General features: G+C 46.3%; 1 protein-coding gene across 1 annotated transcript; it reads right to left on the reverse strand.

The window, feature by feature from the left end:
- Positions 1-147: 147 nt before the first annotated feature.
- On the reverse strand, positions 148-23,189 carry GNB5 (G protein subunit beta 5). The gene is made up of 11 exons (XM_054272695.1): positions 22,943-23,189; positions 18,940-19,076; positions 17,417-17,458; positions 16,611-16,687; positions 15,029-15,161; positions 11,325-11,468; positions 8,275-8,366; positions 8,102-8,150; positions 5,565-5,661; positions 4,454-4,620; positions 148-2,246 (listed from the first exon to the last, which is right to left on the reverse strand). Exons 1-11 carry the CDS (start codon positions 23,052-23,054, stop codon positions 2,235-2,237), a joined length of 1,062 nt encoding a protein of 353 aa, XP_054128670.1. The 5' UTR covers positions 23,055-23,189; the 3' UTR covers positions 148-2,234.
- Positions 23,190-24,910: the final 1,721 nt, after the last annotated feature.

Below are 24,910 nucleotides of genomic sequence, written 5' to 3' on the forward strand. Positions count from 1 at the left end.
ATTCCAGAAGCAATTTTCTGGTAGATCTGGGTTTTACCTGAGATTTTTGCAGGAGAAATCATTTAAGAAACTGTGTGGTGAATGTCAAAAAAAGCAAAAAACCAAATTATAAATACCTAAGCAATGGGAAGAACTACTACATACATGTTCTCAATATGTAAAATACAATTTATTGTATTTAGGCTGTTCATAAGTATCAACACAATGTATTATGTTTGAAACAAACATCTTGCCAATAAATACTACCTAAACATTAATATTAATCTTTTGATCAAATCTGTACAGTGTATTGACTCAATATTGCACAGTGAGTTCTATATGACATTTCCATAGTGCATTCAGTTTGTTACAGGGATAGTTTGCCACAAATATTGCAAAGCATCAGAGTTGACTTTTCCAAGTGAAAACAGCTGACCTATTCCATTAGGGATGGAGGCTGGTATAAATGTCAGTGTCTTAGGTTAACTGGTTATGGATTCACAGAACCTAAGGTTTTCATGGATGAGGAGACTTTGTTTCTAATATGATTTTCATATAATTGTAAAAAAATACCACTTGCAAATAGAATGAGGATGTTATCATTAAACTCCAGTGACCAGTGAGCTTGTAAACAGGGTCATTCCAGTAAGCTTGTTTTCTCTCATTCCAATCTAAATATAAATCATCAATCTAAATATAAACCATATATATGTTATATTGAGAGCTGTACCTCACCACCTGCATTTCAAAGGGCAGGCTGTGCAAGCCCCCAGCATTACTCCAGCTCTTTGTGCCTGTGCTCAGGTGAGACTCAGAACCTGCTGGCATGAGCAGAGCTGACACTCTAGCCCCAACAGTTGTCAATGTATGAATGCAGATATAATCTCACAATGGTTCCATAATTAATTAATCTGATTAAATCTTGATTCTAGAGCATCACTTCTGTGTGGGGTGGTCCTGCCAGTCCTTATGGCATCCCCATGCTCACACAGAGGGCTGGGTGCTGCCAGCAATGTGGCCAGCTGTCCTGCTCTCCTGAAAACCAGTGACTCCTGGAGCAGATGGAGTCCTGTGCTCTGGTCAGCTCAGTATCAAGCACTGGCAGGACTGTGCTCACAGCAGATTTTCCACAGCTCACTGTTATTCACTCTCAAGCCCAACTATGACAAAACCATGCCCATGGCAGTGGGAGATGACTGTGACAGTAAGGACTGTATGATTTCACCTGTATTTGCATGACCTTACAACTGCTCTGACATTGCAGAAGGACCTTAAGGTGGGCATATACTGCTTTAATATACATTTAAGCTACATTGCCTTGCCAAAGTTGTATGAACTGCTCAAAATGCAAATGAGAATCATGGTCATAGAATGACTATGACTGACTTGGAAAAGATTTGACCATCAGTATAATGGTGCTTAATGCTTAGCGTGTAGTATCCCTTAGTGCTTAGCATGTAGTATTTCTTTAAGTAAAAGAAAATTCACTCACCAGGTGATACAATTAAAAATTTCTAAGAAACTACTGGTTAAGTATTACCTCATGATTATGTAAATCATGTTTATATCCCTCCTCTTTGCTGTTTATAAGTTTGTATATATTTAGATTCTTTATATTCAGGTAACAGAGATGAAATACTTATTTCTATCTAAAAAGACAGTAGGAAAAACCAGGGATTGAAGGGATTTTTTTCTGTACAAAAAATACATTTCTATGACAGCAGCCAGTACCTTCACAGTAGGTCCTTTGCTCCTCTACTTACCACCAAGGTTCAGTCATCCATAACACCACCATAAAATATCAGAATTGTTTCTCTTTCCATTTTTCAACACTGAAATTTAATATGCTACTACGGAATGTTTCCAAAGCCTTTTGCTTTATCCCAATAAACTCAGGACTTTTTTTTTACTTTAAAAAGGAACTAAATTCATGCAAATAAATACATAATGTGCACTGAAATACTCAATTCTATTATACAGGTGACTTTGGAGAAAAGTCCCTTTATAAATAATGAAACTGATTCCAATAAAAGAATATAGTTTCAAAAAAAATTAAAACATTTCATTTTACTACAAGTTGATGTTTGCTACGTGTTCAAGCAGACTACATTTTCTACCTAGTAGTGTTAATCTGTGGGCTGAGTGTCACTCTTTTGGACTGTAGTGAATATTTCATTTTGAGGAATGGCTTCTTTATGCAGTTTTTGTAGTCCAGGGTTTCAGTCTTCATTTGATTCTGCATACAGGATCTCAGGTTACGCCCAGATCTGCAGAAAGAGAGAGATGAACACTCCTTTACGACGCTGACTCTCCCATCAAACCTTAAATTAACATCGGTAAGCCGATCACATTAGTGGTACAGAGTATCAGCAGCAATGATATCATGTAACCCAACAGCAAGCTCAAACTTAGCAGTTCCTCTAGCACTTTGTGGGGATTTTTATTTGGCTTTGCTGTTCATCTTGTACACTGTTTTATACCCTCCTTAGTTCCCCTAGAAGAGTTTTCCTCTAGCAGCCCTTCCTCCTCACCCCCTTTTAGTGAACACTTGAATAAGCAGCACAGGGGCAGTTCTCTTGTACTGAACAATTGAATAAGCAGCACAGGGGCAGTTCTCTTGTACTGAACAATTGAATCAGCAGCACAGGGGCAGTTCTCTTGTACTGAACAATTGGAGAAAGCAGCACAGGGGCAGTTCTCTTGTACTGAGCAATTGAATCAGCAGCACAGGGGCAGTTCTCTTGTACTGAGCAATTGAATCAGCAGCACAGGGGCAGTTCTCTTGTACTGAACAATTGAATCAGCTGCACAGGGGCAGTTCTCTTTCACTGAACAATTGAATAAGCAGCACAGGGGCAGTTCCCTTGTACTGAGCAATTGAATAAGCAGCACAGGGGCAGTTCCCTTGTACTGAGCAATTGAATAAGCAGCACAGGGGCAGTTCTCTTGTACTGAACAATTGAATAAGCAGCACAGGGGCAGTTCTCTTGTACTGAACAACTGAATAAGCAGCACAGGGGCAGTTCTCTTGTACTGAACAATTGAATCAGCAGCACAGGGGCAGTTCTCTTGTACTGAGCAATTGAATCAGCTGCACAGGGGCAGTTCTCTTGTACTGAACAATTGAATCAGCAGCACAGGGGCAGTTCTCTTTCACTGAACAATTGAATAAGCAGCACAGGGGCAGTTCCCTTGTACTGAGCAATTGAATAAGCAGCACAGGGGCAGTTCTCTTGTACTGAGCAATTGAATAAGCAGCACAGGGGCAGTTCTCTTTCACTGAACAATTGAATAAGCAGCACAGGGGCAGTTCCCTTGTACTGAACAATTGAATAAGCAGCACAGGGGCAGTTCTCTTGTACTGAACAACTGAATAAGCAGCACAGGGGCAGTTCTCTTGTACTGAACAACTGAATCAGCAGCACAGGGGCAGTTCTCTTGTACTGAGCAATTGAATCAGCAGCACAGGGGCAGTTCTCTTGTACTGAACAATTGAATCAGCAGCACAGGGGCAGTTCTCTTGTACTGAGCAATTGAATCAGCTGCACAGGGGCAGTTCCCTTGTACTGAGCAATTGAATCAGCAGCACAGGGGCAGTTCTCTTTCACTGAACAATTGAATAAGCAGCACAGGGGCAGTTCCCTTGTACTGAGCAATTGAATAAGCAGCACAGGGGCAGTTCTCTTGTACTGAGCAATTGAATAAGCAGCACAGGGGCAGTTCTCTTTCACTGAACAATTGAATAAGCAGCACAGGGGCAGTTCCCTTGTACTGAGCAATTGAATAAGCAGCACAGGGGCAGTTCTCTTGTACTGAACAATTGAATAAGCAGCACAGGGGCAGTTCTCTTGTACTGAACAACTGAATAAGCAGCACAGGGGCAGTTCTCTTGTACTGAACAACTGAATCAGCAGCACAGGGGCAGTTCTCTTGTACTGAGCAATTGAATCAGCAGCACAGGGGCAGTTCTCTTGTACTGAGCAATTGAATCAGCAGCACAGGGGCAGTTCTCTTTCACTGAACAATTGAATAAGCAGCACAGGGGCAGTTCCCTTGTACTGAGCAATTGAATAAGCAGCACAGGGGCAGTTCTCTTGTACTGAGCAATTGAATAAGCAGCACAGGGGCAGTTCTCTTTCACTGAACAATTGAATAAGCAGCACAGGGGCAGTTCCCTTGTACTGAGCAATTGAATAAGCAGCACAGGGGCAGTTCTCTTGTACTGAGCAATTGAATAAGCAGCACAGGGGCAGTTCTCTTGTACTGAACAATTGAATAAGCAGCACAGGGGCAGTTCTCTTGTACTGAACAACTGAATAAGCAGCACAGGGGCAGTTCTCTTGTACTGAGCAATTGAATCAGCAGCACAGGGGCAGTTCTCTTGTACTGAGCAATTGAATCAGCAGCACAGGGGCAGTTCTCTTGTACTGAGCAATTGAATCAGCAGCACAGGGGCAGTTCCCGCGGCGCTTACCCGGAGCGTGTGGTCCCAGGAGCCCGAGCAGAAGGCGGTGCCGTCGGGAGACACCCGCAGGGTGCTGACACGGTTTTCGTGTCCGAACAGAATGGACACACGGGAGCCCTTCAGCACATCCCACACATTGATGGTGTAATCGTTGTAGCCCGCGAACAGCAGGCGACCTGCAGAGACAATGACATTTTACACTCTTAGCGTGCCTGGACTGCAGGACACGGATCCCCAGGAGCCACCAGCCCACCCTGTGCCCACTGCTTCCCTTGGGACAGCTGTGTCCCCGACCCCCGGGACGGCCCTGCCCGTGCCCAGGCTAAATGCTGAAACACTTACAGGTAATGACTTAAAAGCATTGTAAATTTTAGCTAAATTATATAGAATGTGTTCGGTCATTAGAGATGGGGATGACTTCAAATCGTGACAGACCGAAGGGCACTTTAACAGCTACTGCAGGGTAATAATGCTCAACTCAGACCTTACACAGAAGTTGAATACAAACGCTTGAATGATTAACAGTTTGGTAAGTGATTCACCGCCGACGGGACGAGCTGTCATGCGTGTGACCGTGACAGAGAGGTTTGCCTCAGTTCCAGGAGGAGGGCAGAACACCACCCACACACCCCCACCCAGGGTGGCTGGGGAGCTCTGATTTGTGCTGGGACAGGAGAGACAAGACTCTCAGGATCTGTAGTGAAAAGTGGTAATGTCTCTTTCTTCATACCCCTCTAATACACTTTTACTATTAATCATTTGTTATCCTTTTAAAAACTATTCATGTAACTGCACTTAATAGTTAGCTGCATTTCATGTTGCCTTTGAAATGTTTTTCATTATTATTGTGAAACTCTAGCCCAGCTGTAGTTAATGGCAAAATATTTCCTGCCTTCAGTAGGGCCAGGAAAATATTTTTCATCACTACAACAAAGCAATAGCCAGCTAGATTATTTAAAGTGTAATTATTTTTACAGAGGAAAAAGAAGGCTTCCATGCATTTGGTACTTATTACTTTTGATAACTTCTAAGAATTAATATTTTATCAATTTAAACTGAAAAATTCTACAGTTCCCCTCAAATCTCAACACTAAGATAACCTCCAAAGTTCAAGTCTCACCACTGAGAGAGAAGTCCACACTGGATGCTCCAAAAATGATGCTCTCTTTGGAATAAATTGCTACTTCTCTGTCTGCACGAAGGTCATATAAACGACACTAGGATTGAAACAAAACCAACACACATGGCTCAGTAAATACTGGAAGCACTGGCTACAATATTTGGAAAAAAACGGGAGAGGGAAGTGCAGCCTAACAGACATCACAGGAAGCGGCTGCTTGGCTTCTTTCCTTCTGCTTCTTTCTGCTTCCTCCTTTCCTTCTGCCTCTGGCTGCTGTAACTGGGATCCTCTAACAGGGATCTAAGCAACACAAGGCTGTTTTGTATACACTGCAGGAAGAACTTGCTTTTTCAAGCCACTTCTCTAAGGCTCCTGCCTGTCCCAGAAGGACGTGAGTGGTGGGCCATGGTACCCACAGAGTCCCCACACCCTCCTGCTTCCCCCTCTGTGGCTGATCAGGGCATCTTGCTGCTGGGGAGGTGCATGTGGACACAATCCCTTAAACAACAGTTCAGCACAGCCTGGGAGATGGGCTCAAGTCTCTAATCACTGTTGAGGTCACAGACCATGTGGCACAGAGGAGCCTGGGTGGTAGTGCTGGCTTTGAGTAAAGCCAGGAGAGCAAACAGTCCCTGCCCTTCTGGGAGGCCTCTCTGTTTGAAAAACCTATGTGAAAATAATTCAAGTGAAATAATACATTTTAATGCACATCTCTGGGTTTCATTTCTCGTGGAAAATTCCAAATCACCTCTAACAACCTATACTTCCTGTTTTTATGATTTGCCAGCAAAGTTTGGCTTGACATGGAAATCATGTATCAGGCTTCACTGCCAGACTTCAGACCTCACTGCCATGTAGAAAGGCAGTCTGTTAGCCCTGAAATCAAAATGCACTTTTGAAACTATGTGAACTGAAACCTCTCCTCAATAAGTTAAGCTTAAGCAAACACTGGCCAGATGGGATTGCTAATATTAAGACTTTACTATTGAAAAATGGCTGGTATGCAAGCCTGCACATAAAGAAGGGGCTGTTTGATTTGCAGGGCAGTGGGGAGCTGCCAGGTATGTGCAGTCCAGGTCTCCCAGTGCTCCACAGAGATGAATAATTTCATCAGACTGTCCTGACAGGGACCTGAGGTCGCTGGAGATGACAATACTGTCATCTGAGCATGTTTTTATGGATTACTTCCAGTCAGGATTATCTGCTCCTCAGAATCCCCAAGTATATAAATCAGGTCAAGGATACCACTCTGTAACACTGTAAAAACAAACCCCTTCATTTAAAGAATGAGGTAGCTGGAAACTGCCAAAACCTCTGTCAAAAGTACAGAGGTGGAATTTCCCATTCTCCTGCTCCAGTCAGGGTGTCAAGAATGGTTAAAAAAGAAAAAAAAATCAAATAAATTAATAAGAACCTGTGATTCTGGGCATTAAAAGAGAATGTTTTCACTGGAATTTAATGATGGACAATTTCTCTGTATCACTCCCTCAGCATCTCAAGAGCTGCATCCAAGTGTGCAGAGAGCCACTTGGCTCACCACAGGGCTAGAGGTATTAACTTCTAATCGAAGTTTTTAAAACATAAAAATCAGGGTCACTCTTTCCAAAGAGCCTTGGAATGTCTCCTCATCCAATGAAGACAAAAGGAATGTTTCTGTCGAGTTTAGCTAGCATTGAGTGGACTCAAAACATGCTCTGAGGGCAGAGTACTTTAGAAAAAGTCTTTTCTCCCAGGTGACTCAGTGTGATGTTTAAATAAACAGAAGAAATGAGGTGCCAGGTGCCTCCCCATTATCTGCTCTCATGCTACACTTAACTGCCAGCTCAGGCCCTGCAGGGCTGTGGTGGGGCAGAGATGGTCCCCCGTGGGACACACCAGCTGCAGGGAGGGCCATCAGCCCTGAGCATCACTCAGGGGCACAGGGCACAGGGCGTAAATGGCATTTTGTATACATTGTACTGATCAAATTTACCTGTCAATGCATTCTGAGCCCCTCCTAGCAGATTGCTCATAGATAAGTGAGATCCATTAAGGGCTGATGTGTGATCTAGGATGACCTGGATGCAGTGACTCACTGCAGTGACGTGGCCAAGGCCACCCTGGGGCTGCAGAGGCCAGCTACCCACATCTGCCCTGAGCCCATGGCCCTCTGCTCTCTGGGACATGCTGACACAAGCTGCATTTCAGCTGGTTCCTCCCATGCTGTGACCAAGAGCTCTGTGAAGCCAAGTATCTTCCAGCAAGACAACTAATTTTAGTCATGAAACTTCAGACACAGAGAATCTGAAATGAGTATTTGGACAGTATGTCTTGTAGAGAAGTTTGCAGAAGTGACCTACAGTGTTAAGTGATTTTCCCTAGAACATTATATATGGTATTTAATATCTTACCTTACAGGATTATTATTTCTGCATATTTGGTGTCACAGGCCCAGTTTAGTCACTAAAAGCCCTCTGTGGATGTGACCTAGCCTTTTAGGAAAATCTTACTTGGGAAGCAACAGAATTTTCCTAAATTAGGTTGTGGAATTAACATACCGTGGCATCGTCTGAACCAGAGGCAAAAGCATCTCCACTGGGGTAATATCTGTGCACAAGTGAAAGAAGACCAGAACACATTACATTACTGGGATGAGCTCAGACTTCAGAAATAGAATCAGCAGCACATTGCCCAACACTGAAAATGTGTCCTCTCCCAGAAACACACTGACCTGACACTGTTGATATCTGAATCGTGGGTTTCAAATGACTGCACACACTGCCCAGACCGCATGTCCCAAACCATGGCTTTCTTGTCACATCCCTAGTAAGGAAAAAACAATCATTGCAGTTGTGCAAATGGTGACATTCACCCCTCATGTGGCTGATATTCATCATTCAGAGGCTCTGAACATCACAGCTCTGAGAGGATTGACCCAGCTGAGCAGCCCCATCCCTGGCTGCAGTGGCACCCTCAGCTGTGCAGGTGCAGGTGGGAGCAGAGCTCCTCAGGAAGGCTGGAGCTGCCCTGCACTCACAGCCCTGCTCTGCTTGTGCTGCTGCCCTGCCTCTGTCTGCAGCCCCACCACAGCACAGAGATGCCCAACTGACCTGTTCCCTGACCACTTAACCAATATAAAATACCAGCATCCAGCATTTAAAGGTTTATAACTAGTTGTTTTCATACACTGAAAGAGAAAATTAAATCAGTGCATCCAGAGAGTTTTTAGCCCAGCCTCCTACCAGGGTTATCCTCTGTCAGAGCTCTGCACCCACATGCTTGATGGTGTGGTTGGGATGAGAAAAACAGCACAGCAGCACTTCATCTCACCCTCAAGCCAAAACCTGCCCTTCCAAGCTGTGCTTTGAAAGGATCAATTAACACTCAGTGCTCAGTGCACCCTGAATTCCTTGGGCAAGGGGCTTGGCCCATGCAGTCTACACTGTCCTTGGGGCAAGAACCATCTCACACCCAAAGGGCCATGCTCAGCTGCAGTGTCTCACTGCTGTCACAGTTGTAGTGACAGGAAAAAGAACGTGGACTTTGAACAGTGATAGGAGATTTTAATAAACTTGCCCCTGCTGAGGAGCAGCAGGCTGAGCTCCAGGGGCTCAGCCTCTCTGAGGCTGTGTGGGAAGAGCAGGGCAGGCCAGGTGGCCGCTGCTTCTGCTGAGCCAGAGCACCCTGCTCACCAGACCATGCCACACGTTATTTATTTTAATCAAATATGACAGCTAATTAAATTAAACAGTTTCCTCACAATTCACATATGTTTCTCTCTTTTTAAAAATTCTGTTGTTATAATGAAATCCTAGTGTTTTTAGTAAAGATGCCATTATTTAAAAGATGTAATGCTCCTTGGCACCAGCTTGTAGTTTCTGCACCAGGGAAACCAAACAGGATAAAGAATATTTTGGACCCAGCATATTTCCCTCTCAAGCCCCACCACAGCCCAAGCCCAGCCCTTCATTTGCTCCCATGTGCACTGCTCTTACTGACCCCTCTGGGAGTTTGGGAGCAAGACCAATCTGACAAGCTGGTGCTTTGACTCCTAAGCTTTTGAAGGAGAAACCAGCCACCACCTGTGGAGAGATGGACCCCTGAGGAGCCTTGCTCAGAGGGCACTGAGCACAACAGCCCTGAGCTTAGCCAGGAGGGCTGCAATTTTCAGTTCAGCCGTTAAATGTAACAGCACCAGCCCACATGCTGATACAGTGACATTGCTTGTTCCAGCTCAAGGTTACTGTACCACAGAGGCCCAGCATTCAGGAATCTCTCCATGCCACCCTACCTTCCTGCTGTTCTGCCTGTACCTGCACTGACACGATGTCAGACAGGTCTTCACTGCAGTGGTGTTTTGCATGTGGTGAATTAAGTGAATGCCTGTAAGCACAGACATGCCCAAGCTGCTTCATCAACACAAGCATGACATATTCCCTTAGCAGTAGCAGAGCTGCTTGTGATTCCTTGCCCTATAATAAGCTGAGCTGTTCCCAGGGAGAATGAACCTATCCTTTCTGGGAAGCAAGCCTGGTGACAGGAAAACCCGAGAGAAGTAATGCACTTGGATGGAATTAGCTTTCAGTCACACTTCAGAGCAGCTGTGCTACCAGCAGGCAAGCTGGGCCAGCGTGCTGGACTCTGCTCCTGATGTGCCAGCCACATTTGATCAAAAGAGCCATAACAGAAGAGGTTCAGGTAGATTGTACAGGGATAAAACCACGACTCCAAGCACCCCTAACCCATGGTTGGCACCCTCTGGCACACAGGGGCCATTTCCAGCATCAAATACAAGATCAGCCAGTGCTGGTGGGGCTCAGAAACCAAAGCTATTGGTACCTTCAGCAGAGTTAGTGGTAGCAACTGGCCTCTCAGCTCCTGCCAGCTCTCTTCTGCACACTCACTTTCTAATGTGGGAAAGACTAAGATCACCTTGAAAAGGAGTTGAGCCCCATCCCACCCACCTTTATGCCTGGCCTGCCTCACTACCAAGCTGTGTGCCAATGGCTCAGGTGCCTGGGAACAGTGATCCCTCAGCAGCAGGACATGATTTGGAAGATGCCCTGGGTACTTTCCCTGGCCAGTCCAGTCCTGCAGCCCCAGTGAGGTTTGTGTGCTCCCCAGCACCAGGACAGGGGAATGTTGGACTGATGAAGGGGCTTTAAATGCCTCTGGTACCTCTGGAAGGCACAGAAGACTCAGCAACAGCTGAAGATGTGGCCACACCTCATGTCCCTGCTCCAGCTTGCATGAGGGGTTAGCCAGTGTCCAAGCTGCCCCTTGACTCTGGGGACACAGTGGCACACACATTATTGTGTGTTCCAACCCCACTTGGATGCCCTGAGCACAACCTGATGCCACTCACACCCCATCTGCTCTAGAGATCTGGGCACAGGGAAGGAGCAAAGCGTGGGAAGTCCTCTGCTGTTCCAGGCTCCCACCCACAGGGACTCACACCTCCACTGTGGCAGGAGCCCCATCTCTAACTCTGAGCCTTCCCCTTCCCAGCAGAGGGTTGTTTTGATCTCTGGATTGCTTTGATGCGGGGTGGAACTTGCTAAGTAAGCAGAAGTGCAGTCAGACTGGCTGGGTGGGTTTGACCCCACAGTCAGGGGTTTAATTTGCTCCAGCTTGGAAAATGTGCTTGCAATGAATGGATTGCACTGGGGCATCCAACATACACTCCAGCACTCTCTCAATAACATCATGAGCCTCCCACTTTGCTGCCTTTTCACTTCCATATTCCTTAGTTTTATATTATGAGAGGAAGCTCCTGCTTACCCCAGAGACAAATGTATTTCCCGTTTCAGAAGGGGCCAGGTCCAGGCACAGGACATCAGCTCCATGACCATGGAAACTCTGTAGAAGTTGCCCACTCTCAACATCCCATAGAGCACAAGTTCCATCTCCACTTGCTGTCAGGATCTATAGGATGTGGGAAGAAGAGTCACAATATAAGAATCAGCAGATGACCTTCAGGTCACAAAGAAACAACTGACATCCTACACAAACACCAAAGGACAGCTTTAATTTAATGAAATATTAGGCAATAAATCAAAGCCATAAGCCAATGTACAGCTAAGTACAACTTATGTGTTTTATTTTTAAGGAAAAAAGGTGGAGTAAAAAAGAGAGCTGTATGGACACCACTACCCTACACAATGTTTCAGTAATGGTCCCTTTTGTGTGGTGGGGTTTGCACAACTGACAGCAGTAAGGATCTGCTGGAATTTCATATTGTCTAAAAAGGAGTCAGAACAACACTGGTATTCCTGTCTGCCCGTGTATTTCACTCTATCCATATCTGGCTGCTGGAATTCAGCCCAGGTAAATGGAAGAACTCCTGGAGTTAAGTATACCTGTTTAACTCTCCATTTTTTTTCTTTCTGCTTGAAATAGTCAGGTTAAATCAAATTAATTTGACTTAAGACATGGATTTTCTGAAAGGGAAGTAAGCCTGTCTAGACAGTTGTTTGATAAGTCCATCAGCTCTCACTTGTCCTAAACCATTTGTGTGTGAAAGGGCTTGAACACACACTGCCCAAACACAGCTCACAGCTTCCCATCTGCTACAGTACTTGTAGAAAGCACATGTGATCAGAGCTTGTTATTGTGGCTAAATCCTGATGATGCTCAATTGTTCAAAATTTCCCCTTGGCACCCGAAACTGTTATGCAATCACAAATTCTGTAGGTTGAAAGAGTCCCTGTGCACTGGTGTGGAAGGAAGCAAGGGTGAACGTAGGAGGGCTCTCAGTTTTGTACACAGGTTTTTCTCATGGTTGGTGAGGAAACTCAAGTGATCCCAGTGGGTAGTTACAAGTTGAAAACAAAATTCTCTTCAAGAAGAAAATGATCACACAGTCACAGAAACATTCACAGAGTTGCATAAAGGTTAAACACTGAACATGTTTGACAGATGCCCCAAAAATTCTTCCCGTAAACAGAGATCTGCAAAGCTGCAGAACAGACTGTTCCAAATCCTGCAGCAGAGAGATGCTAATGCTCTCAGATGATAATAGCAGAAGGAAGTCCTCAATTGTCTTCCCAGGCAGTTTTGAGCCTAGATGAACTCCCCTGTTCTGGGGAATGTTTGTACTTGGCTGAGGAATGAGGACTTTCAGCTCTGAGGATTTGCTCTGTAACACTGTGGAAGGGAATATGAAGGGAATAGGAGTGGCTAAAGGTGCAAGGGAAGGGTCTGTTGGCAACCCAGAGCTCCAGCTAATGTTTAAAGAGAATGATATGGACTCAACTTCAGGGCTGCTCCTCAGCCCTGCCACACTTGGGAGCATGGCTGCCTGCCCTATGCAAAACACTTGAGATCCCAATTAACTGCTGCTATTAATACCCATGGAGCATTGTCACGTGGGGAGCATTATCACACCACAGAGCTGCAGATACCTAATTTAGGAAGTGAGGCTCCCTGGCTCTCTGCTCACCGGGGCAGGGGAGGCTCTCTCAAGCAAGACTGGATTGGGGCACTGGGAACAAGGTGTGTGGGTCACCCAGCCCTGCAGCTCAGGGTCCATGTGGGAACATGATGAGCAGCAAGGGTGGAACTCCCTTTTTGAGCACCCACAGCCTGGGAATGACTCACAATGAGCCACCCCCAGATCTCCTCTCTTTGCACTGCACTGCCCAATGCCCATGAGCACACTAAGCCCTAAACTCCTACCCAGTCTGTGGGCAGAGTGAACTGCAGTTTAAGACAGCATTCAGGGCAGAGCTGCAGCCCTGGCAGCACCTAGCAGTGGGAGCTGTGGGGACACAGGGCTGGGGGACACCTCCCCCTCATGCTGGAGCTGCTCCAGGATAACACTACATCCCTCCTGATGCAAACTGGGCGAGCAGAGCTGGAATCAGCTGGGACAGCGGGCAAAGCTCCTGCACAATGTACTTGTTGCACTATGCACCCTCAGAGTTACTGAATAGTTTTAATTCACGACAGTTTTAATTCTCATGCCTTTATGTAAATGAAAAAAAATATAAGAAATCTGGGATTCTCTAGGATCTGCTACATAACACTGCCCTAAAAGATACTTGACCAACCTTGTATTGCTTGTATTTGTATTGTTGCTTGTATTTGTTCGAATAATAACATGCAGGGCCATATGATCACTTATAAGCCTAACAATCATAAGAAAACTTCCTTTTAAAGACTTCAGAAAAATTTCTGACTCGCTAAATATAAAGCACCTTAATCCACTGTGACTTAACAATAGTAATACATGACCTTCAATATCAATGCAGTTTGCTGTATTCAATATGGGAAAAAAAATTCCAAGTCTTATTTCTTTTTTATTATGAAAAAAAAAGATTGCTATTTTTCCTGTCATAGGATTTAATCTCAAAGCATTTAGGTAGAGACAAGAAAAGACAAAACTGGGTTTATATCTCATCAAAAACATTCCACTTAATGTAGACTCTAATTCCACACAGCTCCTGCACAGGGAGGTCAGGGCTAAGCAAGCCTGAGTGCTGGGTACCTCCACCACTTGTTTCCATGGCAATGGACTTAAATTAGCACCTAGGAGTCATTACAGAAACCAGAGAGTGACAAACAACAACATACTCTCGGCTTCACATGGCCTGAAATAGAAGCAACAAGAGCTGATATTTCCTTCAGAAGAGCTCCAAATATCTGGAAGAAGGGGACATGGTATTCCCTTTCCAGCAGCTCTACTGACATTGAGAGCTATAAAAATGCTCCATTCTGCCACTTACTTTGCTGCAGAGCTACACTGAGAAGAGCTTTAATTAAATTCAGAAACCAGAGAGGACAAGGGGATTATCCTGGCTCCTTTCATCATCTTCTGTGTTCCTAGAGAAAGAGATCTTTGAGATATTCAATAGAGAGGAAGGCTGGCTTGGTCTCAGATCTGCATTCAGTTCCTGGCTTTTCCATCACCTCCCATTGTGGGTCTCTGTGCACCCCCCCACTGCCTGTGAGATGGGAACAGCATCACTCCTTTCTCTCGAGGGAACACAGCACTGCATGTAGGAACAGCAGGTATGGCCCTGTGGGCCATGCTCAAGCTCAACTGCATCACTTGGTACAAATAAAAATACTTTGAATGAAAGCAAAAGCAAACGTTGCCGGATGTCCGGGACAGAGCAGGCAAACAATACAGTCACCATCAGCTGGCACAGCACCCAACCCTGTCCTGGCTGAAGCAGGTTTTAACTATTCGCAACAGTCTGGGCTCCTAAAAGCACAAACTGGGGAGCAGAGAACACACAGGTACCAGCCAGCTCCTTCTGCAGAAGCCACAGGCCTTTGTAGGGACAGGCTGGCCACAGGCTGTGACAAGCATTTCCTTACAGCAGCTTTAGCAGCACCTTCACTGCCCCCTGTGAGGGTGTTCCAGCAGCCCCTGCAGGGGCAGGACATGGCCCTGGGTGCCCCAGGAGCAAGGAAGACAGGTGCACTGCACCTGAGTGCAGCTCCTGTTAGGTGATGGTGAGCATAGGGAACACATTTACCTGCATGTCTGAGTTAGTGAAGCTGCAGGCAGACAAGTAGTTCGTGTGCATTGCAACAGATTTCTTCTTTGCAGCCATATTTTCATTTTTTTCAAATGTCAGAGGGTACACAGAACACTTGTTGTCCAGGCCACTGAAGAGAGTTATAATAGCAGTAACAGAGAGAGGAAAACTGGTTAAAACTGCACCGACAAAAGGCGAGTGGTGATAAGAAGGACACCACCTGTCAGCGCTGTGCTGCCAAACCCTTACAAGCACCGACTTCCCTGTATTGTGCTGTGTGGGATCTCCCTGTGCAGGGAAGCCCCAGCTGCCTCACCAGCCTGGCTGCTTTACAGAACTTGAACAGCTGCTCCTCAGTATTTTCACCCTTATCGAGTTTATAAATGGCACTGAATGAAACCTCACGAAAGTATAAGCTGGGAGGTGACAGCAGCCACCTCAGGGTTAATGTTTCACATGCAGCCAAACTGCCATTTTTCTGCTGACATCTGTCATGGCAAAGATCATTATTTCAGCATCATTATACACCTACCTTTACAAATATGACCTAGCTCCTATAGAAGAGGCAGCATAGCCAGTAGTGGGTGTGAAGACAAAACTTATAGAGCAGTTTGGAAAAAAGGCAACAGAAGCACTGACCCCTGTAGCTGCTGCCCCCATCCTGAACAGTTGTACCAGTTAAGCTGTGTCAGACCCAGGACTCATTTCTTATTTCTGCCCCTTTGCTAGAGCTGTGGTAGATCAGTCCTGCCCTGGTCCCTGGGATCCTGACACACCAGTTGCTGGTTCTGAGCCTTATATTATGTGCCTGGCACAACAGCAATACAGAATTAGGTGCAATGTACACATGCACTCCCCATCTCTGCTGCAAGTGTAAAGACAGAGCTTGCTTGCCATTCTTTGGGCTCTAGTCAAAAACATTTCCAGACTCCTTTCCGCAGTCTGCTTCTCTGTCTCAGTCTGCTGCATTCTAGATCTGCAAGCTGCACACTGAAGTCTCCCTTTGTTCCTTTCTCTCGCCCCAAGCCTGCTTTGTCTGATCCACCCAGTTCCTTCTTATGAGATGTTTTGCCAACATTTCATCTCTTTGTTTTTTTCCCCCTATATAAACTTATTTTTTTCAAATCCAAACCCTCAGAAAACCACAAGATTATCAAGGATGGGGTTACTTCTCCCCATCCCATCTTAGCAAGATCTATTCACATACTGGTTCATTAATGATGAACCTCTATGTCATAAAAAAATGAGTGCAAAGTAAGAACACAATTAAAACCTCTTTCCCTTAGAAAATATATCCAACATAGACAACCACACTAGAAAAGGGAAGTTGCATGCATGCAGAATTCCTAACCCATGATATAAATGCTGAAAGAGGATTATTTTCCATGCTTACACAACAAATGTTACTGCACTGAAGTCAGAGGAGATAATATGTACGAGCCATTATGGAAATAGAATCAGAGGCCCTTAATGTAGACCTTCCACCCACAATCACAGCATGCAAACTTTTATCTCTCAGCTTCTGAAGCCACCAGGACACTGCAACAAATCCAAGCTGCTGTGGAAGCTGGGAACTTACCCACAAGCAATGGCACATCCAGAAGGGGCATAAGCACATGCCATGACCCAGGTGCAGGGCATCGTCACGGCGTGTTCCTGAAACACAGCACCCTTTAGACTGGCACTCACTGCTCCTCCACCCCATGCAACCAAAACAGTGGGACTGAGCAGTTCAGTATTTCTGTGGGACATCCTCAGGGTCAGTGCAAGCTAGAGATGTTTCCCCCAGCCATTACTCACAGGTAAGTCAACATCCTTACTGCAGAACTCAGCAGAGCAGCAGGAGGATGGCCAGTCCTTCTCTGACACTCTCCACCTTATTTATCAGCCCCAAACTGATCACAGAACACATTTTATTGGGGCATCCAGTGCTGTGAAAGGTCCCCACTGCTGCACATGTAAAAGTGAATTAAAAACAAGTAGTTTTTCCTCATCTGTGTGGTGCAGGCAGCCCAGACAGGGCTTGGCCATTTCACAGTGAACACCACAGCTTAAGGAGCCCCAGATCACACACAGCTCCTGCTACAGGAGTGCCCAGGAAAAGTTTCCCTGTTTTGCTGGCTGGGCTTTGCCTCCCTTGTGAGCAAAGAGGTTGGATCAGACTCTCCCACTGGAGACCATGACAAACCCCAGTGCCCTGACAGGGACTTTGCTCAGAAACAGGTCAGAAGGGCTGTGACTTGCCCTGGGCTCCTTTTTTTGGGGTGCTAGTGGAAGTCTGCATTTTATCCCATTATCCCACTGCCTCCAGTGACACCTGTGAGCCCTTCACCCAGTCCCACTGTCATTTGCCCCAGGCACAGAATTTTGTAAAGTTTCACTTACTTTGTTGGTAGTGAAGGAATCCCACACGATCACCTTCCCATCCTAAATGAAAGCAGAGAGAAAGAGAAACTGAGGCCTTCCAGAGACATGGCTGCTTCCCAGCTTGGAGAAAATTCTGCTGCTCATTTCCTCTCCCCAGTCTGTTACGTCCTTTTGTTTCCATTTTAACAACAGCACAGTGGTCACAGTTAAGCACAAGGAGACACTTGTCAGTAGTGCTGTTGTACCTACCTCAAGAGAAGTGTATCTCCTCCTCTCTGAGATGACTCATGTTTGATTAGAAGACCAATTTACTTTTCAATGTTTTTCTCTTCCCTCTTAATGGCTCCATGAGTGCTCCTTTCTCCTGCAGCACATGCCCCAGACAGGGCCATCTCCTCAGGACACTGTCACCTGTAAGCCCTCACCTGTCCCAACTGACTGTTTATGGATATTGCACTGTTTATTAATCTTCCCTTCCCAGTCTGATCCTGGTTTTCACTTTACTTGTCACTACACTTACCTAACCTTCAATTATCAATTATACAACCAGCTAAAGAGCCATCACAGAGCCTTGTACAGAGAGCAGCACAATCACCTGGTGTACACCAGCTACACTTGTGCCAGCTACTTTGCCTTATGCACACAAAATTGTAATCTTCCTGTATCATGAAAGTGAAATGTTTATTACTGAGCAACAACTGCTTCTGTACCTGGACTTACAGTTCTTAAAATAGAGTAAAAAATGCATTTCAAACTGTCTGTTCAGTTTTCTGATCTACACACTAACATTTTAACCACTTTAAAAAGTGTGGCATTAAATGTTTAAATTATTCTCTTTGTGGAGATCACCATGAATGGTAAAAACTCCCAGTAAGTGAAGGTGGCTTGCAATGCAGATTGCCTATTTTTATCCCTCAAGTGAGACCCCTGACAGATTTCATGTAGGTCAGTGAACAGCTGTGAGATGCAGCAAGCTCACTCACTGCCATACTGGGCTCAGGATGAACCAGGGGATCTAGAAAGCAATTATCTCATTACCTCCTCCAGCTTATGAGACTGGTCTTGAGCAGGTGTTAGGACTGTTTCTCAAAATGCCCAACTAAATGCAGTAATTTTGGCAGGATATCTGAAGCTTTCAAGGTCATATCAATCATACAGACCACAAAAGAAATTTCTGTGCATAAAAATCTCTAAAAAAAAAATCAACATTTCTCCTCCTCTTTTCCTGATTATTTTCTCTGAACACACAACCTGAAGAATTTGCTAAGTATTTAATCTGTAAAGAACAAGAAAATAAATATAGCCTCACATGAGTAATTTTTTTATTGTAGGAGGGAATATGGGAAAATCTGTGTATGATTGGACAAGAAATATTTAGGGCATTAGCTACAAGTGGTGTACCAATGATTCAGAGGTTGGATTTACACTCCCTGAACAAACACATTGCCAATGAACTTCTTTCAGGGCATCTTGAAAACAGTTACAATAATCCCAGGTATCATCTGACAGCAGGAAGATCTGTACAGTGCCCAACAGCATACCTGGGAAGAGCTCACAATCCTTCTCTTGTCCTTGCACCAGTCCATACAGAGAACTTTGTTTCCATGGCCCTTCAGGGTCCTCCTGGTCTTCATCACAAACTGTCCCAGTGCCTCCACACGCTCTGCCACCTGGTGAACTGCAGACAGCTGGTGGTTAGGGAGCCCTCCATCAAAGCTCTGCCCTGGCAAGTATCTGTCTATGAGTAATGCCCCTGGAGGGATTAATCCCTGAAGTTTGAGTCCAGTGAGCTCAGCCTCAGAGCCGGCAGGTGGCTAACACCAAGGTGGGCGGCACAGGAGCACATTCACCAGATAAAGACAAGGATGGATTCACTCAGGGCTGAATTCCAGGGATGCAGCAGCTGAAGCTCTTGCAGATCATCCCACCCAAGTGTAGCTGGAAAACAGATTACCCCTCTGCCCCCCTTACTGGGAAATGTTCAGGCCTGCAGGTGGACAGACGTGCTCTGGAGGTGAGACCCAGCTGCAGCACTGGGCTGGTGCAGTGGGACACAGGTACTGGCACTGGTGACTCTGCTGTGCCATCCCTTCTGGTGGCCAGGACACGGCTCTGAGTGAGCAGGAAGCTGGACATTTGCCCTAAGAGTGCACTACCCAATTTTTCAACAATAACTATGGACATCAAGGACTTTGTGAGATGTCCCTTCTACAAAAGAGGGAAACAGAGGGCAGGAAGGCAACTTTCCTGAGCACCATCCTCTGGTGGAGAAGTCAGCTCTTTGATACCTCATTTAATAGCAGTACTTTCAGCTGATGCTCTTCAAAACCTGACGAATTTACATTTCGGCTTGTGCAAACTTTGACATAAAATTCATGCAGCTGACACAATTAGAAGGTGACACACATAACCCTGATGCCTCAAGCTGGGGTCACCTGTAAATGTGTGGGAGAAAGTGTCATGTGAGGAAATCTATTTGCCCTGCTCCAGCAGGTTCATCCAGTGCGGAGCTGAGTAGGGCCAGGATGTATCTCAGCACCCAGGGGCAGCTCCTCACACACAGGGAGGGTGAGACTCCTCACTTCAAGCCCCACAGCAGAGTGGAGATCCTGAGGCTGGAGACTCCGACACCAGAATTAAGAACTACTCTGTCTGGAGGAGATCTGATCCACAACAAAACCTAAGATGACCCAGCTGCTGCTGGCCGTGGGAGCAATGCCTGGCTCAAACCTCCTGAAATAAATGGAAAAGCTCACATGCTTTAATGAGCTGGAAGAGGAAATTTTGAGCTTTTCACTGCCCTGCTGGAGACTGAGCTTCACCCCCATGGCAGGTGGTGCTTTGGAGCTGCTTGCTACTTCACCCTTCACCACTTTTCTGGGGCTGGGAAGGGCTGTGACAGTGAGAGAGCAGGCATCCCGAACTTCCCGATCATTTCTTGGCACAGGCTCAGTGAAGCAATTTCTGCCCAAGGTAGAGACTGATTTCTAGTGGATTACCTTTTCAAGAGTTGTCTTTCAAAGGCACCAGCCCCACAGGCTGTGCCAGAATAATGCTCTCAGCTGAAATCTCTGCTGAGCTAGGGGACAAGCGCTGTCCACCACTCCTCACGACTTGCCCACAAGTCAGAAGCAAGTTTCTGAGAAAGTACCCTATAAACCCACTGAGGAAAAGATACATTCCCCCTGCTACCACCCATAGAAACCTGCCAAATGATCCAATCAAAGGCATGGAAACACAGGACAGGAGGCTATTATGGCAGCTGGAAAGATGCTTGTGTCCAGAATATATCTGAAAAACAAATGTTTCACAGACTCTGCACAAACGGTTTCCATTATGTGAAGGCAGCTGAGACTCTGTGAAATTGTCTGGTTTAGCCTCACTGATTCCCTGAGGATGCTTATCTCCAACCACAGCCATAATAATCCTGCTCCTGCCCAGCACAGGGTTGAGAATCAGACAGTTATTTTTAAGCATTCACCAATATTGTTCAAAGATAGTGGAAAATCATGCACTCAGACAAATAGATTAGCTAAAGCCAGTAAACAGCTTTAGTAGTTTTACAGAGGTCCAGATAAAACTGCCTATTTTTCTTTAAAATATTGTTTGTCCTGAACAGGAGGTGTGGAATTGATGCAGATACTCTTGGGTCTCTGATCTTTTCTGTGTTGGGTCTAATGGTCTCTCTGGCCCTAAAAATTCATGGATCACACAAAAAGAACAAACTTTTGTCTACACCCAAAATTTTAGGCTCTTGAATTGATTCCTTAAAGTTATGAGACTGCAAATCAAATGCATGTTTGGCATTTCCTTTTTCTAAGCACATTTATGAGAGCTGCTGTTTAGAACCTATTGAACAAATAAGGGCAATCCTATTTAAGCAAGCTATTTGTTTTGGGAACCACAGAGGGAAAGTCATGATCCAAGCAAAAGAATGCAGAAGATACAATTTTAGATTAGAGGGGAAAAAAACCCCAAACCAACCACGCAAAGATCAGAAATGATGCCTTATTCTGAAACTTACAAACTCTGCAGAAATAGTACTTGGGAATAATTTAGGTGTAAAAAGCTCTGATATAGAATCAATTATATAAAATATCATAAGGGAGCATTGTTCTACAGCAGCATAACACTTTTGTCTCAGAAATGCTGTAATGGGCTTTGCAATCACAGCTTTCCAATGGAAATTCACAGATTTTATATATGACAAAGAACATCCCACGACTTTCAATGGCACACAGAGTTACAGTGTCACTGTAATCATGGGTAAAATTTTGTGAGCAAAAATGGGTTTAAGAATATGCTTAAGAGGTCTGTTAACCAAAAACCCTGCCACTTCTGGTACAGAAATGATATTATAGGAATATGGTGATTTATGGTAATGTTTCTGTAATGAGGACATCTTTGTTTGCTTAATAATTCTGATTAACAGGACATTCATATGACATGATTGTCTAACTTAGACAAGAAAATGTTCTATTTATTCCAGAATATATATATTTTTTATTGTAACCCTTCCCAGCCTGAAAATCAAAAGTGTTTTTCAGTCCCTCATTCTTACAAAGCACTAAGAACCAAGTCACTGGATACAAGCTCAGATTCCTTTTCAATGCTTAAGGCATCAGGACACATGAAAGAAAAGTTTTAATGACCCACTAATATTTTGAATAGAGTGAGATACATGATTTCAGATGGAAACAGTAATTTACATGTTTTTCTTAAAAAAAAAAAACACCAAAAGCAAAAAAAACCAAACGAAACCAAAACAAAACCCTGCAACGTGTTGCTGTAGTTATGAAATGACATCATGATAACAAAGTATGTTTTATATCGCAGAACTTGTGGATAGCTCTTTGAAAAGCTCCATTAACGCAAGGTGAGTTTCCTTTTCCTGCAGGGGAAGGGGGCAGGGGGAGGGCTGAGCGCTGTCCATCGCATTTCTGCCGGGTTGTCCCCGGATCCTGCAGCCGCAGCTGATCCGGTGAGTTACACACTGACAGCTCCAGCTCTGACTCACCCGCACCTCTGAATCAGCACTGCATCCCTGTCACTTGTTTCCCCGGCAGAAGAGGGGCACAGCAGCTGGTTTTGGAAACATGCTCCTTTTGAAGTCCTTCCACACCTCGGGTGAAATCCCGGCCTCATTAAAGCAAATTCCCATCAACTTCCACATGGCTGGGGCTCATCCTGGCTGCTGACACTACACCCAGACGGTGTGCGGGTGAATCCCGGGCTGTACCGAGGCTATCTGAGGGTCCCAGCCCCGCCGGGCCGGGCCGGAGCGCCGGGGGTGCAGCGGGCCCTGCCCGGCCAGGCCCTGCCCCGCACCGGAGCCACGGGCACGGCACGGCGCTGTCCGGGGCCCGGGGTACGGCGTGTCCGCCCGCAGGGCCCGGGCAGCGCTCCCGCTCCGGCCCCCGGCCCCGCTCCCAGCCCTGCTCCGGCCCAGCTCCCGGCCTCGCTCCCGGCCGGGCCCAGCCCAGCTCCCAGCCCTGCTCCGGCCCAGCTCCCGGCCCCGCGGCCGCCCCGCCCGGCCCCACTCACGCTCCACGTCGTGCAGCTTGGCCCGCTCCTCCTCCAGCTTGCCCTTCAGGCTCTCGGCCTCGCTCTTCAGCGATGCCAGGGTCTCGTTCTCGTGCAGCCCCTCGGTTGCCATCTTTGCAAAGGAAGCGGGGAGAGCGGGGATGAGAGCGGGAGGGAGGAGGAGTTTGCCAGCCCGGCTCCCGGGGATGCTGCCGCGGCTCCTGCTGCCTCAGCAACGGCGCCGGAGCCGGCCCGGGCTCCCCCTCCCCTCCCGCTGACGTCCAGGCCAGTCCTGAGCACGCACACCGTGGGGACCAGCATCCCCATCCTGCTGCTACTGCATCCCCATCCTGCCGGCTGCAGCATCCTCATCCCCATCCTGCTGCTACTGCATCCCCATCCTGCTGCTGCAACATCCTCATCCTGACTGCTGCAGCATCCTCATCCCCATCCTGCTGCTGCAACATCCTCATCCTGACTGCTGCAGCATCCTCATCCCCATCCTGCTGCTGCAACATCCCCATCCTGCCGCTGCAGCATCCTCATCCCCATCCTGCTGCTGCAACATCCCCATCCTGCCGCTGCAGCATCCCCATCCTGCTGCCTGCAGCATCCCCATCCCCATCCCGCCGGCTCCACCATCCCTATCCCTGTTCCTGCCGGCTGCAGCATCCCGTGTCCGGCTGCTCCATCACACTGTGCTCCAGCATCCCAGTGGTCTCCAGGCCGGCAGCTGGGACCAGCCTCACCTCCTGCCCCGCTCCTAACACATATCCCAGGCCCTCTTCACAGCCCAAAGGTTTCATTTCCACAGAAACCCATGCCAATGGCTTTTTCTGCTACATACCTAAACTTGTTTGTACAAGTTGCACAGTGTGGGAGAAAGAAGTAAGAAAAAGCCATAGGTCACTCCAATGGCATTTTAAAATATCAGATAGGGAAGACAGATCTTGCCCAGGGTTACCAAGTCCCATCTTAGCTCCATCACTCCCTCATACTCCTATGGGTAGGGGGTACTGGGAGAATCAGCTGTGCAGGTCTCTGGCTCAGTTCCTGGGCCAGCAGGACAGATGCAGTGGAGAAAATGCTTCTCTACTATGCTTTGAATTCCTGATTTTTAAATTTGGTGTTATCAAGGTTCCTTTCCTTTTTGTTTCTCTCCTTTAGACAAGCTACCCTTTGTACCCCTTGCATATCCTACTCTCAGATGTGCACAGTAGAGTCTGTGGCATTCCTATCTCTTGAAACAGAGCAGCTTCCAAAATCCCAAAGAGTTAATAAAGAGACCCCCACTTTGGTGTGGTGTGAGCCCAGGGGCTCAGTACTTTGAGTTCTGCTCAATGAATATGTGCTGGGCACAGCTGATGCTTCCAGAGAAAGAACCATGGCACACAGCTTTTTGTTCCCTGGGAGTTCCTTGAAAATGTCCCCTTTTTATTGCAGAATTGTCCTTGATCTACAAGAAGTAACTCTGTGCAAATTGACTCTCATTATCTCCCTTTAGCCAGAAAATAGACAATCCAGTGGCTATTGTTCAGCCTGGGGATGTGCCAAGATTGGAGAGGGAGATAACGCTTGTTTGCAGCTGTTGTTTGGGCTCTGGGCACATCCTGGATGAAGTGTGGGTCTCACAGAAAATAAAAGTCCCTTGCCACACTGGGTTTAGAAGCAGTGTTGCTGTCCAGCTGGGTGCCCAGGCAGAGCTGCTGAGCTCTTCAGCATCACTCTGGAGCTGAACTGGGCCCCTGATCCACAAAGTCCCTTTTAGCCAATGGCTCTGCAGGCAGAAGCCAGGTTACTTCACTGGGAATCGAATGCAGTGCATCTATTTCCAGTCACTGTCCACAGAAACTGGTGTGATCTGACCCAGCCAGCCTGATGGCCATGTAGGCAACCCTGAACTCATCACAAAAGAAAATGTAGGCAGTGTAAGCTATGGGTTCACACACTGCTGGATAAAGGAACATCCTTCAAAGCCCCCGAGAGTAA

Source organism: Melozone crissalis, unplaced genomic scaffold, assembly GCF_028551555.1.
Source record: "Melozone crissalis strain CALT ecotype California unplaced genomic scaffold, PUWL_Pcris_2 ptg000014l_1, whole genome shotgun sequence".
NCBI classification, from domain to species: domain Eukaryota; kingdom Metazoa; phylum Chordata; class Aves; order Passeriformes; family Passerellidae; genus Melozone; species Melozone crissalis.

Bases quoted from the DNA above. Each gene is read 5' to 3' on its own strand.
- GNB5 (XM_054272695.1), bottom strand. From the start codon at position 23,054: ATGGCAACCGAGGGGCTGCACGAGAACGAGACCCTGGCATCGCTGAAG. The intron at 15,162-16,610 runs GTAAGTTCCCAG...AACTCTCTTCAG, and splicing joins GGATGTGCCATTGCTTGTGG to TGGCCTGGACAACAAGTGTT. The intron at 4,621-5,564 runs GTGAGACTTGAA...TTGTCTCTGCAG, and splicing joins TGTGGACTTCTCTCTCAGTG to GTCGCCTGCTGTTCGCGGGC.